The sequence below is a fragment of the Panthera pardus genome, unplaced genomic scaffold (assembly GCF_024362965.1).
Source record: "Panthera pardus isolate Hobbes unplaced genomic scaffold, ASM2436296v1 HiC_scaffold_21, whole genome shotgun sequence".
In the NCBI taxonomy this organism is placed as follows: Eukaryota; Metazoa; Chordata; class Mammalia; order Carnivora; family Felidae; genus Panthera; species Panthera pardus.
In genome coordinates, this window is record NW_026526777.1 from 26,491,325 (window position 1) to 26,515,122 (window position 23,798).

Below are 23,798 nucleotides of genomic sequence, written 5' to 3' on the forward strand. Positions count from 1 at the left end.
TCCGACTTTGGCTCAAGTCATGATCTCATGGTCCATGAGTTCGAGCCCTGCGTCGGGCTCTGTGCTGATGGCTCGGAGCCTGGAGCCTGCTTCGGATTCTGTGTCTCCCTCCCTCTCTGACCCTCCCCCATTCATGCTCTGTCTCTCTCTGTCTCAAAAATAAATAAACATTAAAAAAATAAATAAAAATAAATAAATAAAGGGGGGGGGGCGCACCTGGGTGGCTTAGTCGGCTGAGCGTCCGACTCTTGGTTTCGGCTGAGGTCATGATCTCACTGGTTCGTGAGTTCAAGCCCCACATCGGGCTCTGTGCTGACAGTGTGGAGCCTGCTTGGGATTCTATCGCTCCCTCTCTCTCTGCCCCTCCCCCAAAAGTAAATAAATAAACTTAAAAAAAAAGGAAAAGGTTCTGACAGTTTTTTTAAATGTTTATTTTTGAGAGAAAGAGAGAGTGTGAGCAGGGAAGGGGCAGAGAGAGAAGGGGAGACACAGAATCGGAAGCAGGTTCCAGGCTCCGAGCTGCCAGCACAGAGCCCGACATGGGGCTCGAACGCACGAACTGCAAGATGGTGACCTGAGCCGAAGTTGGACGCTTAACCAACTGAGGCACCCGGGCACCCAGTTATGACATTTCTTACTCCCCAGCATATTCATAATTGTTATGACTATTTAGTTTAAAATTTGATTCACATATCTTTCTCTTAGTAAGTCATAAACTCCTAAAGCACCATAGCTTAGTTATGAGGGTGGGCCCAGAGCTTAGCCTAGAGCTTGCTTGACTCGCATTAATTTGTTCATTCAGTATCTTTTATGACCACAGTGAGAGACCCTGTACTCAGCTGAATATTCATTTATTTAGCAAAGATTTACTGAGCACTTGCTGTGTGCTGAGCCAAGTGCTGAGAACAGGGATGTGAACAACGCGGGCAAGGGCTCTGCTCTCAAGCTTACATCTTAGATGGGAGAGTTGATACACAAGCAAAAAAATGAACAGGGTAACGTCAGGTGGTGAGCTATGCCTTGAAGATAATGGAAGAGAGAGAGATCTGATAGGGAGAAACTTGGGGAATGACTCTGGATACAGTCATGAGGGTAACTTTGGCCTCATACCTGAATGGTAGGAAGGAGTGAGTCATAAGGTGATGGGGGGAAGGGAGGGATGGGAAGAAGGGAGTGAACTAGGAAATGCCAGTGGATGAGAGGCGAGGGCCAGATCATGCAGAACCTACAGGAAGGAAATTTGGATTTGTTCGAAGTGTAGTTGGAGTGCTTGAACTAGTAGGTATTCAAGCCCTTAGTGGTGTGTTTTTCTCTTTGTAAAGATCCTCTGGCTATTGTGTGAAAAACGCAGCGGGCCAAGCAAGGGAGGAGGGACACCAGACGGAGAGGCTATTGGGATGGTCTGTGTGGGACATGATGGAGGCTTGGACGAGGTGGCAGTGGAGGTGGAAAGAGGGTATATCTGGATGGAGATCCACTTGATTGGATGTAGAATGCAAAGAAAAGAAGGAGATCTTGGGTGATTCCCAAGTGAGATGACCAAACATCCCGGCTCGCTTGAGACTGAGGAGTTTCCTGGGACAGGGTTTTCAGGGCTAAAACGAGGACCGGCCCCGGGCAAACCAGGACAAGTGGTCACCCTAGTCCTAGGCTTTTGGTCCAAGCAATGCGGTGATTACTGAGTGTGCCACATACTGAGATAAAGAGTACTTGGGGAGAACAGATCTGGAGCTGGAAATCAGGAGTCCTGTTTTGACCACATTCATTAAGTTTGAGATATTTATTGAACATCCCTGTGAGTGATTAGGCAATGGGATATATGCATCTGAAGCCCAAGGGAGAGGTCAGATTCAGATAAAAATCTGGAAGCCAGCAGCCCGTAGATGGAATTTAACACAATGGGGGAGATGGCCCAGGGGGAGATCCAGGTCGAGGGTGAAGTTTGGATTCTCTCAACATTCTGATGTTAAGCAGAGGAGAAGCAGTTACCCAAGATATTAAGAAGGAATAGCCATTGAAGTGGGAGGTAACCCAGGAGAATGGGGTGTCATGCAGGCCTAGAGAAAAAAAGAGCTTCCTGAAGGTGGGAGTGGCCAAACGCTACTGGGAAAAATGAAGACAAAAAAGCAGATTTAAAATACCTGCAAGGTATTTAAAAATACCTGCAAGGACGTCAGGCAAGTGTAGACGGTTCCTCCCTGGGCTGCACCTTGAAGGAGACTGAAAAGGCAGAGAAGGGTTCTCCAGGCCGAGGAGGCTAGGGCACAAAGGTACAGGCCATTGTAGGGGGTTCGGGATGGCTGGGGCACAGAGTAGAGAAGCAGACAGGGGTACCCAGGGCAGGGAGGAGGCAGGGCCAAGAAGCACCTGTTGGACTTAGCGACCTGGAAGTAAGTGCTTACCTTTGCCAGAATAGTTTCAGCCGTTTTCAAGGAGCTGTGGGGACAGATACCAGACTGTGTGTAACTGGGAGGCAAAGAATCAGGCACTCTGAGCGCAGACATCACTTCTTTAAGCAACCTGAAGTGGAAGGAGGGAGAGTGGGGATATTGTAGCTTTTCTGGGCACGGGAGCAGAAAAGGTGGACAGATTGATCCGGGGGGGTAGTTTTGCAGTGTGTATACGGCTGAGGACAAATGGATAAGGGTTTTGGCTAGTGGGGGATGTTGTGAGAGGCCGTGAGTTTGGGCTGAATGGCGCAGGAAGTGACGTGAGGCTTTCACTGATAGATTTGGAGGAAATCTGAGAAGCCCAGAGGTCCCGTAGGAAAGCCAGGAACAGGTGGGAAGGGAGAAAAGAGGAACGAGGGTGTTAGGAGGACCCAAACTGTGATCAGAAAGTGGGATGTTGGGGTTCATGTTTTCCAAGTTGGAGGGAATCTGGGTGGTCAGAAAGGTTAAGGCCTGGTCTTGGGTATGAATCATTTAACGGCGTGGAGGTGAGTGTTCCCGGAGGTGAGAATAGTAAGGTATTGTGGGGTTAGGACATTGGTCAGTTCACTCACATTATTAGTACTGAAATCACCCCGAATGAGAGGGAGCCAAGGCATGGCGGAGGAAGGTGTTAAGCCAGGGGCCAAAGTCTCTGATGAGTGTAGACCAGCACAGTGGGGGGTGGCAGAGCCCGGAGGGGGAGAAACCGGTTGGCTGAAGGCTGGAGCCATTTTCACATAGAGATAGGAGCATAATGGTGCCTTATGCATTTATTGAGCTAAACTGAGCCAAAGTGCTGTGTTAGTTCCAGGAAATGCCCAAGTCAGCACCAGCTGCCATTTTCTAGAAAAGCCCCCGGTCAGACATTTAAAGTGGGCGCGACAAGAGCATTGCCTGAACCGTGGATTCAAGAAGGGACCCGGAGAGGAAACCTCAGCAGGTTGACTACGGGGGCCGGTCCTCCCGGCTCCACCCAGCCCACCTCTCCTTGCCCGGAGCGGAGGCCTGACGCTTTCGTTCCTCCCCTCCCCTCTCTGGGGAGCTGCCAGTGCCAGTGCTCCTCGCCACGACGCGGCCCTGGCAGGAGAAATCAGCCAGCCATCTTGGGCTGGCGTCCTTCCCAGGAGAAGCCAGAGCGGCGCCTTGGAGATGGAGCTGAGGGGGGCACATTTCAGGCGAACTTCTCACCGGCGGGCAAGGGCTCATTAGCCAAACGATCATCTTCCCCAGGCCCGTTGTCAGACCAACTTAAAAATAACCCGGGCTGTCTCCCCACCCTTTCGCGCAGGAGTGCAAGTCGCTTCCTGCTCAGACAGAACCCACCCGAACCTCAGCCCTTCTAGAACACTAGCAACATCCGCACATTCCTTCTCCTTCCGAGGGACGTGACTGCGCTCAAGGCTTTTCCCTTCAGGACACCGCTCCCTCTTGTCGTCCTACCTCCCTAGCCTCGTGTTTTCCAGTTTCCTTTGCGGATTCCTTCTCACTAACTTGACCTTTCAGAGTCGGAGTGCCCGGTTCTCGGCCCCTGATCTCCCGCCTCCTCCCTCCCCCCACTCACTTCCTTTGTGACCTCAACCAGCCTTGTGGCTTTCCCACCATCCAATCACTGGGCAACACCACATGTGTATCTCTACTCCGGAGACAGACTCTCACCTTGTATGGCCAGTCACCTCCTTGGCATCTCTACCTGGGTATCTCCCAGGCATCTCCAGCGTAACGTGCTTGGAACCGAACCTGCGTCTCCCCACTCTCCCCTGCCACACCTGTCTCTCCTGCAGCCTGCTCTTGTCTCAGTCTATGGCAACGCAGTCCTCCAGCTGCTCAGCCCAAATACCTCGGAGTCATCCTGACTCCTCCCTTCCCCTCACAGCCCAGTTACCGTCTAATCTACCAGCAAATCGGTCAGCTCTTCCTTCAACAGATACCCAGAAAAAGTCACCATTTCTCACCGTTTCTACCCCCAGCGCCGTGAACCAAGCCATCCCTATATCTTGCAGTAGTCTCCTAGCTGGACTCTGCTTCTACCCTGTCCAAACGGCAGCCAGAATGATCCTCGAGAAAATGTTAAGCCAGGAAGGGGGCACCTGGGTGGCTCAGTCAGTCAAGCGTCTGACTCTTGATTTTGGCTCAGGTCGTGGTGATTCTAGGGTCATGGGATCGAGCCCTGCGTTGGGCTCCGCGCTGAGCGTGGAGCCTGCTTAGGATTCTTTCTCTCTCTCCCTCCGCCCCCTCCCCGGTTCGCATGCTCTCTCTCTCTAAAATAGAACAAAATAAAAAACAAATTAAAAAACCCCAAACATTAAACCGTGAAGATCATGGCACCCCTACAGGGAACCCTCCACTGGCTCTCCACCTCATTTAGAGGCGAACATAACTATTAAATACCAGCATTCAATAAAGACTACCATCGTCGTTATTCTTTATAGAGCTGAGGAATCTGTTATAATCTTCTTGTGACTATGTAAGTCTCTTGGCCAAATACGTTTACACGATAAAGTAAATGTCTTGAAATCTAGCTTTCTGCTGCAGATTGGGTTTCCAGGAGACCCGAGTTGTGGAATTCTACTGTGGAATTGCCACAATTCTGGGTTCTTCCTGAGTTTCCCTGTGTCCTCCAAGAGGAAAATGCAGGCTTCGGATGAGATGATCACTCAGATCTTCTCTTGATCTAAAATTGTGGTTTTCTTGAAAGAGAAGCGTTCTCGTTCTTGGCATCACAAAAAATGCAGGTGGTTATCTCACTGGCTTTCCCCCAAAAAAACCACATTGTTTACACCAAAGGAAAAGAAACACGAGACACTGTGACCTTTGTATTGGTCAGGACTTTTTGGTTGTTAGGGGCAGAAACCCAATTCAAACTAGGCTGAAGCAAATAAGGGCACCTACAGGTTGAAATCCCAGAGGTAGTGCGTCCTCTGGTGAGCTGGGTCCGAGGGCTCATGGGATATAAGGAGGACCCGGGCTCTCCTTATCTCTGGTTCCACTTTTTCCTGCATTGGTTTCCCTTTCAGCGGCCTCTCCCACCCGAAGATCCCAGGAGCTCCCAACAATTGCCAGCTTCAAATCCAAGAGAAAAAGGGATTTTACCTGAGAATTCTGGGTCCTTTAAAAAAAGTAAATTTCACTGGGGCACTTGGGAGGCTCAGTCGGTTAAGCATCCGACTCTTGGTTTCGGCTCAGGTCATGATCTCACAGTTCGTAATTTCAAGTGCCCACATCGGGCTCTGCGCTGACAGTGTGGAGCTTGCTTGGGATTCTCTCTCTCTTTCCTCTCTCTCTTTCTCTCTCTGCCCCTCCTGCACTCCCCCCTCAAAATAAATAAATAAACTTAAAAAAAAAAAAAGTAAATCTCATTGATTTGGTCTGAGTCATGTGTCCTTTCCTAAACCAATCACTACGGCCAGGGGAACAGAGAGTCAGATTCACCACATCCGTGCCACAGTCCCTGCCCCCCAGTAGGGCTGGCGTGGGGCGAGGCCAGCCCATCCAACCCCCATGGGCTGAGAGTGGCAGAAGGGACCATGTCAGAAAGGAAATTCAGGGGCTATTAACAGAAGAAAGGAGATTAGATATTGGACAAGTCAAGATAATAGACATTTCCTTGAGGCCTCAGTAAGATTTTTTTACAAGAACTGCATTAATTTCCGAGGTCCTCTGTAAGAAGTCACCACAACCTGGGCAGCTTAAAATGACCCAAATGCATTCTCTCACGGTTCTGGAGGCCCGAAGTCCAACATCAAGAGGTTGGCTGGGCCACACTCCCCCTGGAGGCTCGGGCGGGGGGCGGGGTGGGGTGGAGAATTCCTTCTTTGCCTCTTCCAGCTTCTGGTGGCTGTCCATATTTTTGACTTGTGGCCACATCACCTCAATCTGTGCCTCTGTGGTCACATTGCCTCCTCCCCTTTGGTCTGCTTCAAAGTTCCCCCTGCGTGTCTCTTATTGAGGATGCTTGTCATTGAATTTAGGACCCACCCGAGTCATCAGGATCATCTCTTCATCTCCAGATCCTTAACTTAATTACATCTGCAAAGACCTTTTTTCCAAATAAGGTCACATTCGTAGATTCCAGGGATTTAACATGGACAGCTTTAGGGGCTGTTTTTCACCCCACCACTGGTACCAAATGAAAAGCATAATATATATGAGTGATGAATCTGAGGCCTCAAAATATATGAGAGGGTCAGAATCATTTCTAAATATTACAGGTACTTTTTATCCATATGCTTTGTTGCCTTTTAAAAAAGTAAAATAAAATTTGCTTCAGGGGAAAACAACTACATTTTTAACTGGTCCACAAAGCACATAAGGTTTTCATTTCAACGTATCAACCCCCCTGCTCTCTTCCAGGTAACTGTTGAAGCAAGGGCTGTGTTTATTTGAGTTTACTACTCCTTTTCTGCCTCATTTTGAACTCCTTTGATAAAATGTCTTTCTGAGCAGTATTGATACTGATCACAACTGATAAACAAGATCTACAATGTGAAACGCCACTGGTGAGGATACCCCACAATTGGAAAAGTATTTTCAAAACTGACTGCTTCTTTCACATGAGTAAAAAAAAATTGCAAAATCTCAACCAACACCCTTTTCATGTCTAGGTAAAGATTCTAAGGAACCCCAGGGTGGATTAGAGACAAATAAGGCAAAAATCTCGTGAAGAAACCAACAGGAACCCCTACACCTCAAAGACGACAGCGGCAGAATACGTGTTTTCAAATATATGTCACTTCAACCCCTATTTCCACCCACATTCGGCCCAAGCAGCTGCCCTTACTGGTTGCTCAGGTTAGACTGGGAGCGCACTGGCTGCTGGTATTTTCCCTGGGGGCATCTTGGCAATAATTCTGGGGGTTCAGATCCTTCGATATCACAGGGGCTGGGTAGGTGGCTCTGTGCTTTATCAGCAGGATGAGTCCCTTACAGGTGTTTCACAAGACTGGGGACTGTGGACAGGCGACTGAAGTTGGAGGGGAGCCTGATCCCTGACCTTCCCAGCCTCCCCCATTCAGGAAGTTAGTGGCACAGGGCCTCACCTGTGCTTCTCAGGTGTAGCTCTGGTTTGCTCTCCAACGCAGCTTTTTCGGTTAGAAACCCCTAGGATCTGAGAAGGGAGGACAAAGTTGGGTGTGGGGTTCTACTACTCCTCTGCATCCGCAGAACGGGCTCAGCTTTGACCTGGCATCCAGGAGTCAACTTGGAAACGTTGATAGAGTGAATTTCCAGAGTTGGAGGCAACACGATGTAATGGCAAGAGTTCTGGCCCGGACATTGGTGGGCACATCCTTGTCTGCCACCACTCGCTCAGTGACCTTAATCAGCCCCTTCTCTTAGTTCCTCAGTTTCCCATATTTAAAACAAGAGGATTGGACCAGATGTTCTCTGAGGCATCCTCTACCTTCACTGTCAGATGCATACATGTTACGTCCTCCAGGTTGAGCACTGGGATACCTGGGAAGGCTCACTGTCTGTTTCTTTTTCCAGAAAACACGCTCTACGCACACCTCAATGAGGCTCATGGCTATATTCAGCAGACCCCTAAATAAGGTCCCAAAGTACAGGACTGTGGTTAGAGTTAAGGGATGTTCGCAGCTATGACAGTATCGGTCATCATCAAACATTAATTAGGTGCCCCAGGTCGGTGCTAGGACTACAGAAATGCGTAAGATGAGCCCCTGCCTCATGCAGGTGAGTAAATCAAGGATTGCATTACAGTGTGATAAGTTCCACCACAGGGTTATTAACAAGGCCTCATGACAGACAGGATGGACAGACAAATCAATCTGGGGTGGAGTCAAGCATGGCTTCCCGGAGGAGGTAACACATGGGCAGACACGATTTCCTAGGTGGAACAGGGATCAAATCCCTTAGAATGTTCACAGTGAGCACGCTCACTCCACACATACTTGGCAGCTGCCGTGCAACACGTTGCTTCCTCTAAAGGCAGGTGTCTTTCTCATTGTCTAATGACTCCCTTGGGTCTAACACATGGATTGGAACGGTGTGGACCTAATAGGAGCCCCAGGGGCTGGTCCGGAGTAAGTTGGGAAAAGCTCACTACACCCGGACTTCGATACAGAGACAGCAGAACTGTGGGTTCCAGCAATACTATTTTTGATATGCCACTTTTGAATGTTTGCAACCTGCATTCTGTGCACAGAACACATTCCAGTCCTTTTTTTTTTTTTTCTTTTCTTTTTTTCTTTTTTCCGTTTCTGGTGCAAGTTAGGGGGAAGGGACACAAAAGCTGCTGTTCTCTGGGTGTGTTCCTAAGGTCTCCCTCCGATTCTCCTTAGTCATGGCAGGCTTCTTGGAGGAAGTGCTCAGAAACAAAAGTAAGAGCTGGCTTGACTAATGAGGCTGACATCCAGGGCCCCTTGCTGCCCACACCCGTGCGTGCCACCCTTCCCTGCATTTGACCTTTGTTCCTCTACTAACCTCCCTCCAAGCAGAACCAGGTTTGACCACCCGCCCTTTTCTGGTCAGGGGCCGGACGTGTCCCCTAGGTTCGTCATTCAAAGCTCTTTCGGCCAAACTGGTTCCCCGCGCCCTGCGCCGGGGGCTGGGGACCCGCCGAGCTGCCGCTGTTAGTCCTCCCGGCTGTGAATTACCTTCGGCGGCGGCGGCGGCGGCGGCGGCGGCGCGGCCCCGCCTCCCCTCGGCCGGCCGGCGGTTCAAGTGCAGGTTCGCAGCTGGGAGCGAAGAGGCGACACCCCTCGCTCGCGCACGGAGACCTGCTCCTCGGGCGGCTGCGGGCGGGGAGGGGACAGCGCTCGGCGCGGCGGCCAGCAGTCCGGCGAGGGAGCGTCGGAACCCCCCGCGGCGCGGATTGCCCGGCGTTAAGTTGAGGAGGCGTCCGAAGCGGGCTCCGGGCGGGGAGGCGGCGGCTGGAGTGGGGGCCCGGCCCCGCCGGGGTTAAGTCTCGCCTGCTCCCTGCTGCCCGGCTGGCGGCCCGCCGCCTTCAGTGAGAGGCCGGCGCCCCGCAAGGACCCTTCCCCCCCCCCCCCACCTCCGTCCCCCTCCCCGCCTGCGGGAGGGCGGACAGTGGGGGCTGCTGGGCAGGAAGCCCTCCACCCCCCCCAACTCCACCCCCCCCCCCCCCCCCGTCAGCCCCGCGCCCCGGGGGGGGTGCCCAGAGTGAGAGGGGCCGAGATGGCCGATGAGATTGACTGGCTGGACTTGCCTGGCCGGTGGACCTACGGAGTTGACCGCGGTGGGAGAATCTTCTTCATCAAGTACGTTGGTCTCTCTCGTTTTGCCATTTTATGTTTTCTTTCGAGTTGTCCAACTTGGAAGGTGGCAGGGCGGGGGGCAGGCTGAGCGGTAGGGGGAAGCGATGGCTGGAAAGGCAGGCATGACTAATAAGTTTATCGCCGCCTGTTTGAATGTGTCTCCCGCCTTTTCCTCAATGGGTCAAGGTCCAGCTAAGGCTGGGCATGTCCTCCTCTGGAAAGGCAGGGCGCGGCAGGGCAGGTGCGGGCCTTTCCGGCTGGTCCCCATTCACGGGGGACAGAGGGGGGGGGGCAGCGGGTGCCCGAAGAAGGATGATTGGACCCAGTGTCCAGTGGGCCCGTCATTCCTTTCAACCCCGTCCCCTGAAAGGGCCAGGGGTATGTTCTTTCTCTTGCCCCCTCCCCCACCATATTTTTCTACAGAACACTTGGGCTCAGAGACATCGCACCAGGAGACCCTGTCTCAGCCACCAGTTCCTGGCCGTCCCTCATCCCAGGACTCTGTGTTGCCAGGAAGACAGCCCCTCTCCCTTCCTGCTTCCTTTATGGGGCTGTGTGGTCAAGGGGAAGGAGAAGATGCCCACGGCGCATTTGGCATTCTTTAAGGAGAGGGAGCCTCTGCTGCTCTCAGTAATATATTAGTACCGTTATATTAATTTCATAAACCAAAATGGCTCTGGCATAATCTCATTATAACAGAGTGGCCTCGCTGGTGCGATTTTGGCCCGCTCCTGCTATAGTCGTTCTTTGCCAGGATAGAAATCTCCCGATAATGTAGCAAGTCTAGAAGCACAGCCTTCTGAACTGTTACCCACACATGATGGGTTTTTTCTTCCTCAAGATAGCCACTCACAGAACATTAGAGCTGAAAGGGAGCCTTGGCTGCAACCCCCTCATTTTTCAGATGGGGAGGTGAGGTCTACAGAGAGGAAGGGTACTTGTTCCAGATAAAACCACTTGTTAATCAGAGCTCTGGCCAAGCCCGGTACCCGCTGACTTTAGAGCACTGCTTTCCCTCCAGCACCGAACTGGAGCCCAAGGAAGCCAGCGGATTTTCCCCTTGCTTCTCCGTTGCCACACTTGCTTTAGGCCTTTCTTCTGTAATTATCATCGCCATGATCATAATTGATGCTGTAATTAGATTATGTTAGAAATTAGCTCCACTGAAGTTCTCCATCCTGGGTCAGATTCTTAAATAACAGAACTTCACCGGTATTGAAACCGGAGTCCCTTTGGTCAGTGGTTTCAGACTTTTGAGTCCATGTAAATCACCCGAGGAATGGATGGAGAAAAGGCCGCTTCCTGAGCCCCGCCTCCAGAGATCCACATCTGGGGCGGGGCCTTCGCCTGTGTATTTCCAGGAGCTCCTCAGCTGAAGTGGTTAATTTGGCTGTCCTCATCTTTCTTCCCAGACTCTTGCGTGCCTTCCAGCTTCTCTTGGCCTTTCACTCCGCGAACATTCGAGTAGCCACTGTTTGTGTGCCACACCGCGAGGCATTAGAGATTAAAAAAAACAAAACAAAACAGTAAGATACAGGTTTTTCCTTGAAGGTGATAGGGAGAAAATGCAAATAAATACTTGGGAAATAATAGGATATATTCTCAAGGTATTTGCATGATGGTCTAGGAACACAAGAAAAAAAGAACTGACGTTCTTTGGGGAGCGGAGGGAGAACTTTCTGGAGGAGGAGACATTTGGGCTGATTCTGGAGCAGAGGACCAGGGTGAAAGGGGCCCTGAAGCAGAGGCCTGTGGGAAGGAGGGCGCTGATGAGTGCCAGGGCACAGGTTGTCTAGAACACTCTGAGGGGGGGTCAGTGGAGATGGAGTGGAGGCTGCAGGGGTGCTGCAGAAGAGGGGGCAGGACCAATAAGAAGGGGCAGCTTTGGAGAGGCCTTGTGTGTTAGGCTAAGGGGTTTGAACTTGGTCCTGCAGGTGATAGGAAACCAAAGGAGATTTTTATTTTTATTATTTTTAAAATGTTTATTCACTTATTTGTGAGTTTGTTTTTAATTTTTTTATGTTTTTTATTTTTGAGAGAGAGAGAGAGAGAGAGTGCAAGCAGGGGAGGGGCAGAGAGAGAGGGAGACACAGAATCCGAAGCAGGCTCCAGGCTCTGAGCTGTCAGCACAGAGCCTGACGCGGGGCTCGAACCCACAAACTGTGAGATTGTGACCTGAGCCCAAGTCAGACGCTTAATTGACTGAGCCACCCAGGTGCCCCTTTATTTTTATTTATTTATTTTTTGTTTTATTTAAGTCATCTCGACACCAAACAGGACCCCGAGATCACGAGTCACACGTTCTTACGACTGAGTCAGCTAGGCACCCCCCAAAGGAGATTTTTAAGAGGATTGACACACCTAGACCTGGGTTTTGGAAGGATCCCTCTGGCAGCTGTGTGGGCAGATGATGACTTAAAGGCTGAACAGGGGCGTAGGGGGAGAAACTTGGGGTTTGGAGAGCAGTCAGGGGTGACTGCTGAAGTCCAGGAGGCAGCTGATGAGGCCTGGATTTAGGTGGTGAGGTTACAAGGAGGAGAGATAGGAGAAATCTTTAGGAGGGTGTTCATTTACGGCCTGAATGTCGGGGAAGAGAGGGAAAAGGAAAAATCAAAGATGAATCTCAGAGGTTTTAACTTGAGTGTGACAGAGATGAGGCGTATGGGACAAGGAGCGGATTTTAGGGGGCGTATAGATTCAGGGGAAAGTATTGAATTTGAAGTCCCTGCGGGGCCTTCAGGAGGTCATGTCTGACAGGCAAGTGGATGTACAGACAGCGGCCTGGGCTGGAGAGGAAGTCCTGGGAGTCGTTGCATAGGGGTGGAACCATCCAGAAATGTGTGACCAAGACGATGGGGGTACCCAGGCAGCACCAGTGTAGAAGGAAAGGATAGAGGAAGAGAGACCAGAGATTGCAGGATCGTAGCGAGGGAAGGGCACTGCCCTAGCAGGAGGAGGAGAGAGATGGTAAGAGGAAGGAACGGTCAAGAGTGGAAAGGCCAAATGAGCTTAAAACTGGAAAGTGGCTAGAACTAAGGAGGTCTTTACTGACTTCTAAGAAAAGTGGGTTCAGGGGAGGACTGAGGACAGAAACCAGACTGCAAAGGATGGATGAGAGGGAGACCAGGAAGTGGGGACAGCTAGAGGGGACCAGTTTCCAAGAAGGATGCTGGGTCAGTAAGAAGAGGAACAAGCTGGGAGGGGAGGCGGAGGGTTCAGACCAGAAGACAAAGACCAGAGTGGGGCTAAGCAGACGATGACCTGAGAGGGAGAGAGAAGTGGAAGAGACAATCTTGTGATACTCAATAGAATAAAGTTCTGGAAAAAACAGGAGATGACGGGGACTATAACCCAGGCAGAGAGATTAGCCTTACGTGGAGGAAGGCCGCTTCTTCATGTAGAGACGAGTATTTTTTAACAAATTTTTTCAATGTTTATTTATTTTTGAGAGAGAGACAGATAGAGCGTGAGCAGGGGAGGGGCAGAGAGAGAGGGAGACACAGAATCTGAAGCGGGCTCCAGGCTCTGGGCTGTCAGCCCAGAGCCCGATGTGGGGCTCGAACCCGTGGACCATGAGATCATGCCCTGAGCTGCAGTCGGATGCTTAACTGGCTGAGTGAGCCACCCAGGTGCCCCTAGAGACAAGTATTAAGGTGGGGATATGGGTGCTTTTGGGGGTGGCTGGGTGGGCATATTGAGGAAGCTCCTGACTGATGGTTTCTAGTTTTTCTTGAAGTAAGTGATAAGATTGTCCATTGAGAACGGGGAAGGGGGAGGAAAGAAGAGGCTGGTGAGGGCATTGAGGTTGATGGGGAAGCTTTAGAACACTCTGCAAATGGCAACTGGCCGGGGCCCCTGAAGAAGATTCTAGGTGGCACTTAGGGACCAGCTAAGCGTGGGGACTGTGGGTTTGCAGTGACATCGGTCCTCCCAGTTTCACAGTTCTCTGTCAGCCCAAAGCCAGGGGTGGAGACAGCCTGTGACTGCATCGTTCTGGGCCAGGAGCTGGCAAGGGGAGTAGCAGAACGACAGGGGAAAGACGTTGAGATTGCGGGATTGTGTCCACCTCTGTGACCCTGGGATTGTCCATGATGTCCAGGACGCGTGGAGATGGTCGTCTGAGGGAATGATGTGAGAGGAGAAGAGGAATCGGGGCCAGAAGGTGTCCGGGTGGCTGAAGAGGAAGTGTAAGGGCGTGAGTTTCCCCGCACACTTAAAGTTCACACTGGCTGGCTTTCCTCTTCCTGGGCTTCCTCTCCCACTGCCTCCCGGCACCAAAGCCCACGACACAGGGCATCTCTGTGTGCGCACAATGGTTCGAGGGTCCTGGGGGCACCAGAACGGTGACTTTGTTTCTTGTCTCCTCATCAGACGGGTGAGTCCACTGGGAAATCCCGTCCTGTAGCAGGTGTCCAAACTTAGAGAAACATTAGTGGAGTCCAGTGAAAAAAGAAAGCATGTGTCCACACGAAGACTTAGGCATAGGTGTCCCTGGCAGCTTTGTTTGTAATGGCCCAACCTGAAAACAACCTGAATGTTCATCACCAGGTGAGTAGATGGACACCGTGGTATATTCTGTGATGGAATACTACTCGGTAATGAAGCGGAATCAACTATGAACACATGTTACCACGGAGAGGGAAGGGAGAGAGAGAGAGAGAAAAGAAAGGGAGAGAAGGAGGAAGAAAATAAGAAAGAAGTCAAAGAAGTCTAGCTTGCATGATTCCTTTATATACAATTCTAGAAACTCTAGAAAATGCAAACTAATCTATAGTAACAGGAAGCAGATTAGTTGTTGTTGGGGGGGGCGGTGCAGGTGGAAAGAGCTGACAGCGTGGGAGAGAGGAATTATGAGGGGGCACAGAGGAAAATCGGGGGGTTCACATCTCGATTTTGGTGCTGGTTTCACAGGTATCTATACATGTCAACACTTTACACGGTACGCTTTAAATATGTGCAGCATTGTACATTGTGTATCTTACTTCAATAAGACTTCTTAATGAGATTTGTTATATTAATTAAAGTATTAAGGATACTTTAACATCAGCGAGTAGAGTCCTGTCCTGGACCCCAAGACAGGCCCCACCCCAAAGCCTGGGTGATGCAGGTGATACAGACTCCTCTCCTCCACGTGCCTGGGTTGGCCCAGAAAGTCAGGTGCCTCGTGTGGGTCACATCTGGCTCTGGAAAAATTAATATCATTTGGTTGGTGGGGGTGGAGAAATGTTGATGGGTTCATCTGCCTCCCAGTCTAGACCCAGCGGCTCTGTGGTCTTGGGGAGCCCAACTTGCCGGGAGTGAGCTGTTAGAATCCTGGCTTCATCACTTATCGATCATAGGATTTGGGGCAAGTCCCTTAACCTCTCTGAACCTCAGGTTCATCATCTGTAAAATTCCTCATGTGAAGGACTGTTGTGAACGAAAATATTTAACATTGAGACACCCAAGGACTAGGGGTTCACCTAGCCTCCTCCTCTCGTATCCCTTGAGAAGCTGCCAGTTAAGTACCTTCGCCGTTCTCCCCAGAGGCTTCACCTGTCACCCCAAATGTCACCTCCTTAGCGCACCCTTCGTGCCGTTCCCCTTCCTTAATTTTGTCCCGGATAGCACTTCCTCCTCTGTGGTGGGATAACGCTCTCTATGCGTAGCTATAATAGGGATAGGGTATACTTCCTATTATGTTACATTGCAACCAACTTTTTACATGTCTGTTTCCCCCATGGGTGATAAATTCTTTGAGGTCAGGGTCAGATGTTATTTATGTCTGAATCCTCAGCATCTGCTAGGTAAATGCTTTGTGCATGTGAATGAATGAATGGCTGTGTGGATTCATCTATCTCACGTGCCTGGGATCAGACCGTCAGTGTTGGTGTGAATTGGGAGAGGGATGTCCTACTCCGGGAAGCCTCTATTGTATCTGAGACTTTTTTTTTTTATGGGTTTTTGTGGTTTTTTTGAGACAGAGAGAAACAGAGCACGAGCAGGGGAGGGGCAGGGAGAGAGGGAGACACAGAATCCGAAGTAGGCTCCGGGCTCTGAGCTGTCAGCACGGAGCCCGACGTGGGGGCTCCAACCCAACAACCGTGAGATCGTGGCCTGAGCCAAAGTCGGACGCTTAACCGACTGAGCTACCCAGGCACCCCAATATCTGACACTTTCTTATTGGTTTTGTTTTTTGGTTTTTTTTTTTTGTAGCGATGAGGAAAAGTCAACCAGCTGGGTGCACCCTGGTACGGAATCACCGATCCAGAGTGGACACTCCTCCAGCCCAGGTAAGGAGCTTGGCTGTCCCCGCCTTTGCAATTGAGGAGGAAGCGATGGCTTGAGGCAGCATAACTGCCCTGACTTGGCTTCTGACTTTTTCTTTTCGGCACGGATGGATTCAGCTTAGCATTTGGACCACCTGGGGAGGGTGCAGGAGCGTTGATGCTCACCTTGAGGTCTTTCTGAGTTTCCAGCTCTGTAGTTAGCATATGGGACCGATCTTTGAGGACACAGATTTGACCCCTCTGTCATCCCCCTGCCCAGTCAGAAACTCGTCTCCATCTTCAGAGCTCCTGAGCTAGGCGTAATCCCAGCTCCTGGTGCTGTACCATAGAACCGTGTGCCATGATGGAAATGTTCTCTCTCTGAGCTGCCCAGCAGAGTCACCGTTAACCACAAATAGCTACTGAGCGATTGCAACGTGATTAGTGTGGCTGAGGAAGTGAACTGTTAACGTTTGAATTCATTCAAATTTAAGTTGCCCCACATGGCTAGGAGGAATGCCTTCACACTGGGGTGGGGGTGGGGGGACATGAGAGAAAAGGGCGCGGGGCCCACACTGACTGCTTACTGTAGGGCAGACTCCAGTGCTAGCCCAGGCCAGTGGGAAGGTGAGGACACGTACAGGCGGAATTTCAGTCTAAACGGGGGAGGCAGAGACACCAACAATGAGAAGGGCCGGGGTACTTCGAGTGGACAGGCAGTGTTCCTCTTCAGAATGCTGCCACAGACCCACCCTCGCTGGCCTTCTGGCCCTTCCGCTGACTGCACACCACGTGGTTCTAGGAGTCTGGGTCGCTCACGGGACACAGCCAGCACTGCAGGACACATTGGGTTAAGTAAGGTGTTGGCCTGCCCAGAGCCTACTTTCTTTTAGATTCTGGGCTAGGATCATTGTGTTGTCAGGGCTGGAAGGGACTTCAGGGACCCTGGAACCCAACGCCTTCTTTCAAGGGTGGGAAGATCGAAGAACAGAGGGGAAGTACCTGGCTCGAGGCCGTTCAGCTGCGCAAAGCCGTGCCAAGGTGAAATGCCTAAGTTCTAGAGGCAGAGAGGCCTGGGCTCCAATCTTGACTCTACTTTCTCTCAGGGTGGTCTTGAGCAAGTGGCTTAAATCTTCCGGGACTTGGCTCTTCTTCATTGGCAAAATAGGGATAGGACCGCGAACCTCCGAAGATGATAGCAAAGGCTACCCGGGAGAATCACCATCAGTGAAGGTGACCGCTATCGCTGTGGTCACTGTTGTTACTTCTGACATGAAGTAAGGCCTCTTATCCCAAGATCGGGCTGTGTCCCTCTCCTGGGTTGCTGTTTTTGCTGCTCTCCGTGTTTAAAATTTGATTCCGTGTACCTCGCTATGGCCCTAGGTAGGACCAGAAGATGGATAAAAGCCTGTGAGCCAATTACTTCATTTTGGGCTGCAGCCAACTGGTTGTCCGAGGCTGGGAAGGGGTTAAGATGCCCCTGAAGCTTGCTGGGAGGGCAGCTGCCTCAGCGGGCACTCCGCCTGGACAGGAATATAAGCACTTCTTGGTGTTGCCCGGGCAGAGAGGGCAGTGTGGAGGGAAGTTGCTGGAAAAGGCAGGGGACAAAATCCACGCTGGCCTCTTTCCCAGGCACATCACAGTGGCAGGATTATTTATGATTCTGACCCAATGGGGATCCCTCTACTTGGGGAGACTGCCAACCCACGCCCTTCTGAATGGGAACGTCCTCCCACAGGGACAGAGGGGAACAAGTAGCATTTATGGAGCAGCACAGAGGAAAGAATGTCAGCTTTGGAGGCAGTCGAGACCAGACTCACATCCCAGACCAGACACTTCCTGTGTGACCTTAAGCAAGTTGATTAACCTCTCTGGGCCTCAGTTTCCTCGTCTATAAAAATGTTCAAGCCAATGCCTATTATATACTGCTTTTGTGCAAATTAAATATGCTAACAGTGGTAAAATGTGTAGCTGAGAGGAAGGAAGCACTAAGTGGTAGCTGGTGTTATTATTTCTATGGACCAAGCCCTGGGAGGGGAGCTGGGTTCATTGGCTTCCCTGATACTTTGAAGCAGCAGCATCACCACCAACACTAACCATGGAAATCTAGACCCTTGAGAAATAGAGGTGAATAAAATGAATTATACAGACTGGGCCCGCCACTCTATAGAACCCAGGTTCTGCTCTCCAGCAGCTTGTGCCCTGAGGCAGCTGATAATATGGCGGGAGAGATTCAGACCAAGACTGAATGGCTATGTTTTGTAAAACCTCATACACAAGGCAGGTGTTTGGCCTGACCAGACAGGTGGCAGTGATCATCTATCAAGAGCATCCACACATGTTTTACAATAGGTCAGCCACAGGGCTCTTGCACGCCCAAAAGGAATGATCTCCACCAGTGCCCTGCCTGTCTCCACCTTGGACAGTGGTTTCCCTTGAGTTTCTCAGAAGACCCTTCCTCTGCCTTGGGGTGGAGGAATCCTGTTTGTCAGGGAGGCAGGATGCTCTTTTGGGGGGATGGGTAGGATGAAACAGTACCTAATAGAACGCTCTTAAGAGATAGAGTGCTAATAGAGCCCCACTCTTAGGGGCTGCAGCCACCTGCAGGGAGTGCCTGGGCACCTCCAAGCCACGGTCACCTTCTGTATCTATTCAGGTTTTGCTTACTCTGTAAGCCTGTGATTCTCTGCTCTGAGCATTTCCATGGATATTTTTTTTTCAGAGGTGCTATTAAAAAAATTTTGTTCTAGATTAACCAGACAGAAAATCAACAGAGAAGAATTAATGACCTTAAATGGCCTTAAATGACATATTAGATCAAATGAATTTAATGGTTACAGACATAACGTTCCACCCCAGACCAGAAGATACGTTCTTCTCAAGGACACATGGAACATTTTCCAAAGTAGATCACATTTTAAGACACGAAACAAGTATCAGTAAATTTAAGAAGAATGAAATCATATCAAGCATCTTTTCAAACCACAATGGTATGAAACTAAAAGTCAATTACAAGAACACTGGAAAAATCACAAATATGTGGATGCTATATGCTACCGACCAACCAATGGGTCAACAAAGAAATCAAAGGAGGAATGAAAAAATACCTTGAGACAAATGAAAACAGAAATACAACATACCAAAATCTCTGGGATGCAGCAAAAACGGCCCCACGAGGAATGTTCATAGCAATATGGGTCTACCTCAGGAAACAAGAAAATCTCAAATAACCAAACCAACTTTACACCTATAGGAATGAGAAAAAGAACAAGAAGTGAAGCCCACAGTTAGTAGAAGGAAGGAAATAACAAATCTCTGGGTGGAGATAAATGAAATGGAGACTGGAAAAGACAATAAAAAAGATGAACTAAGAGCTGGCTCTTCGAAAAGATAAAATTGACATGCTTTTAGCTTGACTCACCAAGAAAAGGAGAGAGAGGGCTCAAGTAAATAAAATCAGAAGTGAAGGAGAAGTTACAACTGACACCACAGAAATACAAAGGATCATAAGACACTACTATGAACAATTATATGCTAGTAAATTACCCAACCTAGAAGAAATGGATACATTTCTAGAAACATGCCATCTTCTTTCTCAGGCTGAACCATGAAGAAATAGTAAGTGTGAATAGACCAATTACTGGTAAGGAAATGGAATCACTAATCAAAAACCTCCCAAGAAACAAAAGCCCAGGACCAAATGGCTTCATGGGTAAATTCTACCAAACATTCAAAGAAGATTTAATACCTATCTTTCTCGATCTCTTCTAAAAAATTGAAGAGGAAGGAATGCTTCCAAACTCAGTTTATGAGGCCAGCATTACCCTCATACCAAAACCAGACCAGGACACCAGGCAAAAAGAAAATTATGGGCCAATATTCTTGATGAACATAATTGCAAAAATTCTCAACAAAATATTAGCAAACCGCCTTCGACAACACATTAATAGGATCATTTACCATGATTGAATGGTATTTATTTCAGGGATGCCCAGAAATAAACCTATGCATATATGGTCAATTAATTTATGACAAATGAGGCAAGAATATGGAATGGAGAAAGGAAAGTCTCTCTAAAAAATTTTTTGAAGTTTATTTATTTATTTTGAGAGAGAGAGCAACTGGGGGGGAGTGCAGAGAGAGAGGGAGAGAGAGAAAATCCCAAGCAGTCTCTGCACTGCCACTGCAGAGCCCGATGCAGGGCTCGAACTCATGAGCCATGAAATCATGACCTGAGCTGAAGTCAAGAGTTGGATGCTTAACTGACTGAGCCACCCAGGTGCCCCAGGACAGTCTCTTTAAATGGTGTTGGGAAAACGGGACAGCTATATGCAAAAGAATGAAACTAGACCACTATTTTACATATACACAAAAATGAACTCAAAATGGATTAAAGATTGGAATGTAAGACTTGAAGCCATAAAACTCCTAGAAGACAATAAATTCCTTGACCCTAGTCTTGGTGATGACTTTCTGGAGCTGACTCTAAAGGCAAGGGCAACAAAAGCAAAAATAAACAAATGGTACCGCATCACACTCAAAAGCTTCTGCACAGCCAAGGGAACCATCCACAGAATGAAAAGGCGACGTACAGAATGGGAGAACATATTTGCACGTCATGTATCTGATAAGGGGTTAATATCCAAAATACATAAAGAACTCGTATCACTCAATAGCAAAAACAAAACCAAACCAAAAAACCCACACAACACACAGAACACATAACCCAAGACAAAAAACATTCTGATCAAAAAGGGGGCAGAGGACCTGAATAGACATCCTTCCAAAGAAGACATATAGATGGGCAATAGACACACAAAAAGATGCTTAACATCACTTATCCTCAGGGAAGGGCAGTCAAAACCACAACAAGATATTACAGCACAGCTGTCAGAATGGCTCTAATCAAAAAGACTAGATGCCACAAGCATTGGCGAGGATACAAGAGAAAAGGGAACCCTCATGCACCGTTGGTGGGAATGCAGACTGCTACAGCCACTCTGGAAAACAATATGGTCAATGAATGGGTAAAGATGTGGTATATATCTGATAGAATACTACTCAGCCATAAACAAGAATGAAATCCTGCCACTTGTGACAGCAAGGATGGACCAGGAGAGGGGTGTGCGACGTGAAATGAGAAAGACAAATACCGTATGATTTCCCTTTTACGTGGAATCTAAACAGTAAGACAGAAGAACAGGCTAAATACAACTCGTTGATAATAGAACCGTGGTTGCTGGAGGGGAGGGGAGCTGGTGGGGGGCTGAATGGGTGGAGGAGGTCAAGAGGTACAAACTTCCAGTTAGAAAATAAGGAAATATATAACGTACAGCACAGTGACTATAGTCAGTAAAAGTTGCCAAGGGTAAATCCTAAAAGTTCTCATCGCAAGAAAAAGTCCTCAGTATCTTGTCCAGAAGCAGCAGAAGCTGGTGGTAATGATACTGGCCTGGGGTTTGGAGGCTTGAGTCCTGTTCTGATCTTGGGTGCTAATCACCTGTGAGGCCTGGGGCAAGGGATCCGCCCTTGGATCTTGCCTGGGCTTCTGTGTCGGGAGAGGGCTGTGGGACCGCCCTGAGCGCCCTTCCAGGGGAACCACCTGTGCGTTCACCGCTGGGTCCCTGGGGCTGGCGCAGGGCCTGGCCCAGAGTAGCTGCTCAGGAAAAGCTTGTCGAATGAACGAGCAAACCCTGTAAGGTAGCGATCCATTCGGTCACTTAACTGCCATCCCTCTTCTTCTTTGCTAGAAACAGACCGATGGGGATGACGGACCAAAAAGGGTGAGAGATAGGTGGGTTTGAGCACTTTTGGCTGGTCTGTGAATTTTCCTGGTTCTCCGGGCCCCATCCCTCCTGAGCGCAGACCCGGTGTACCGGGCTGAGAAGAAAGAGAGGGTCATGTTGTGAATTTGCTTCCTCACAGGGTTGCCCAAAGGCTGGGAGGTGGATTCTACCCAGGAGGGAGCTGTGTACTTCATCAAGTGAGTAAGATGGGAGTTTCTTTCTGGTGTGGCTGTTGGGCCTGCTGTTTTGGTCACTGATGCCTCCCTGGGTGGGGGGTGGGGGGAGGTTGTTAAAGGGGCTGCTCTTGCACTGAAGGCCTTGCTGGGGTCTGTGAGTGGCCAGGAGGCCTCCAGCCTGGCAGAGAAAGCTAGGTGGTGTGTGTGTGTGTGTGTGTGTATGCACGTGCGCATATGGGGTGTGTGTGTTTCTGTTGGCCTGGGAGGGCCAGTGTCAATCATGAGAAGTCTTCCCAGTTTGGATGGGTGGGTGGAGTGTGGGGGGAGCAGGGATGGCTCAACAAAGTAAAGGAAAGCGGCTGCTTTAGACACCCCCGTGGGACAAAAGTCTCCAAGGAAGGAGACGGAGCGGGAGGAAGCCCGAAAGAGACAGGGAGTGGAGCAGGAGGAGGGAAGGTGTGAGTGAGGTGCGCGGACAGGCAGGTTGGGCCGTGGCAAGGCCCACTCTGTCTCTCTTGCTCTCTAGACGGAGCATCTGTGACCCTGGAGGTGACAGGGTACGTGCGGTGCTGTTTTTCCCTGGGGTTTGGTCACGCTCCGCCGTGGGCCGGGCTAGCTGGTGCTCTCGGCAGCCGGCAGGACACCTGGGGAAGGCGCCCCGGATGTAACCTTGGAAGCAGAAGAGAACTCTTTGGGCTGGGGTGGTCCCCGTCTACCCGATTGGTTTCATTTCCCGCTGCCTTGGCCTGGGTCTCTCCATCTCCCAGGCAGGCTGGGTCCTGGCATTTTTCCCACGGGCGAGGCTTGGCATGCTCAGGCCTGTGCCTGGCCTGGCCTCGGAGTCTACAGGGCTGGTAGAGAGTGGCTGAGCAGACGGTTGGGGCGTGGGCACCGCCAGAGGCATCCCCTGCCCGGCCGGGGGAGGGAGGGCCCCCCTCATCTCCTCCCTCTCCTGTTCTCCTTCCAAATCTTCATTCATCTCTCATGAGCGCCCACCCTCCCTCCAGACCAGCCAGCCTTTACATCAGCTTGGCTGTTAACCATCTTCTTGAAACAAAAACAAAACAAAATGGACAAGTTATCTGCTTCGGAGACTGTTCAGCTAGGACGTGGCTTCTACAGCCTGAGCGTTCCCTGAAATTGAGCCCAAACCCCTGCTTCGGTTAAGAATCCTAACCATCTTCTGGGCTCCTGGGTGGCTCAGTCGGTTCAGTGTCCGACTTCGGCTCAGGTCACGATCTCGCGGTCCGTGAGTTCGAGCCCCGCATCCGGCTCTGTGCTGACAGCCCAGAGCCTGGAGCCTGTTTCAGATTCTGTGTCTCCCTCTCTCTCTGCCCCTCCTCCCCCATTCATGTTCTGTCTCTCTCTCTCTCTCTGTCAAAAATAAACATTAAAAAAAAAATTAATTATAAAAAAAATCCTAACCATCTTCATACTCCTTAGGTGGATCTGGTGCTTGAGACCATCTACTAAGTACTTCCACCTGTATTACCTCATCTCGACCACCCCTGAACACTTACCACCTGCCGTGGCCTGGCCCTGACCCTTTCTTGGCCTGGCCCTGACCCTTTCTGACCTCATCTCCCATAACAGGCCAGCTATGGTGATTTTTATCTTTCTTTTCCTCCGGTGTGCCAAATTCATGCTTACCTCAGGACCTTTGCATCTGCTGTCCCTTCTGCCTGGGAGCACTTTCCTCCTGTTTTTGTGCATCTGGCCCCTATGTATCATTTAGCTCGAATGTTATCTTCTCGGAGGGACTGTTCCTCACTACCTGCTCTGCTCTTCCTTAGACCCTCTCTCTCTCTTAAGTAAACTTTATGCCCAACGTGGGACTCAAACTCACAACTCTGAGCTCAAGGGTCTCATGCTGTGTAGACTGAGCCAGCCAGGCACCCTCAGACCCTCTTACTTTTCTTTATAC

The 23,798-nt window shown here is 50.1% G+C and overlaps 1 protein-coding gene and 1 long non-coding RNA gene across 17 annotated transcripts in view; one reads left to right on the forward strand and one right to left on the reverse strand.

Moving 5' to 3' along the window:
* Positions 1–2,173: 2,173 nt before the first annotated feature.
* Positions 2,174–9,278, reverse strand: LOC128778824 (uncharacterized). The gene is made up of 3 exons (XR_008424569.1): positions 9,044–9,278; positions 7,469–7,536; positions 2,174–2,520 (listed from the first exon to the last, which is right to left on the reverse strand). It is a non-coding gene; the product is annotated as an uncharacterized LOC128778824 (long non-coding RNA).
* PLEKHA6 (pleckstrin homology domain containing A6) overlaps positions 9,278–23,798 on the forward strand; it is a 143,217-nt gene continuing 128,696 nt past the window's right edge. For all 16 annotated transcript variants that reach the window (XM_019432601.2, XM_019432637.2, XM_019432614.2 and 13 more), the window contains exons 1-3: positions 9,278–9,667; positions 15,860–15,936; positions 21,838–21,895. In XM_019432601.2, the coding sequence (XP_019288146.2) occupies positions 9,585–9,667; positions 15,860–15,936; positions 21,838–21,895 (218 nt within the window). In that variant the 5' untranslated portion in view covers positions 9,278–9,584. The remainder of the gene's footprint in view (positions 9,668–15,859; positions 15,937–21,837; positions 21,896–23,798) is intronic.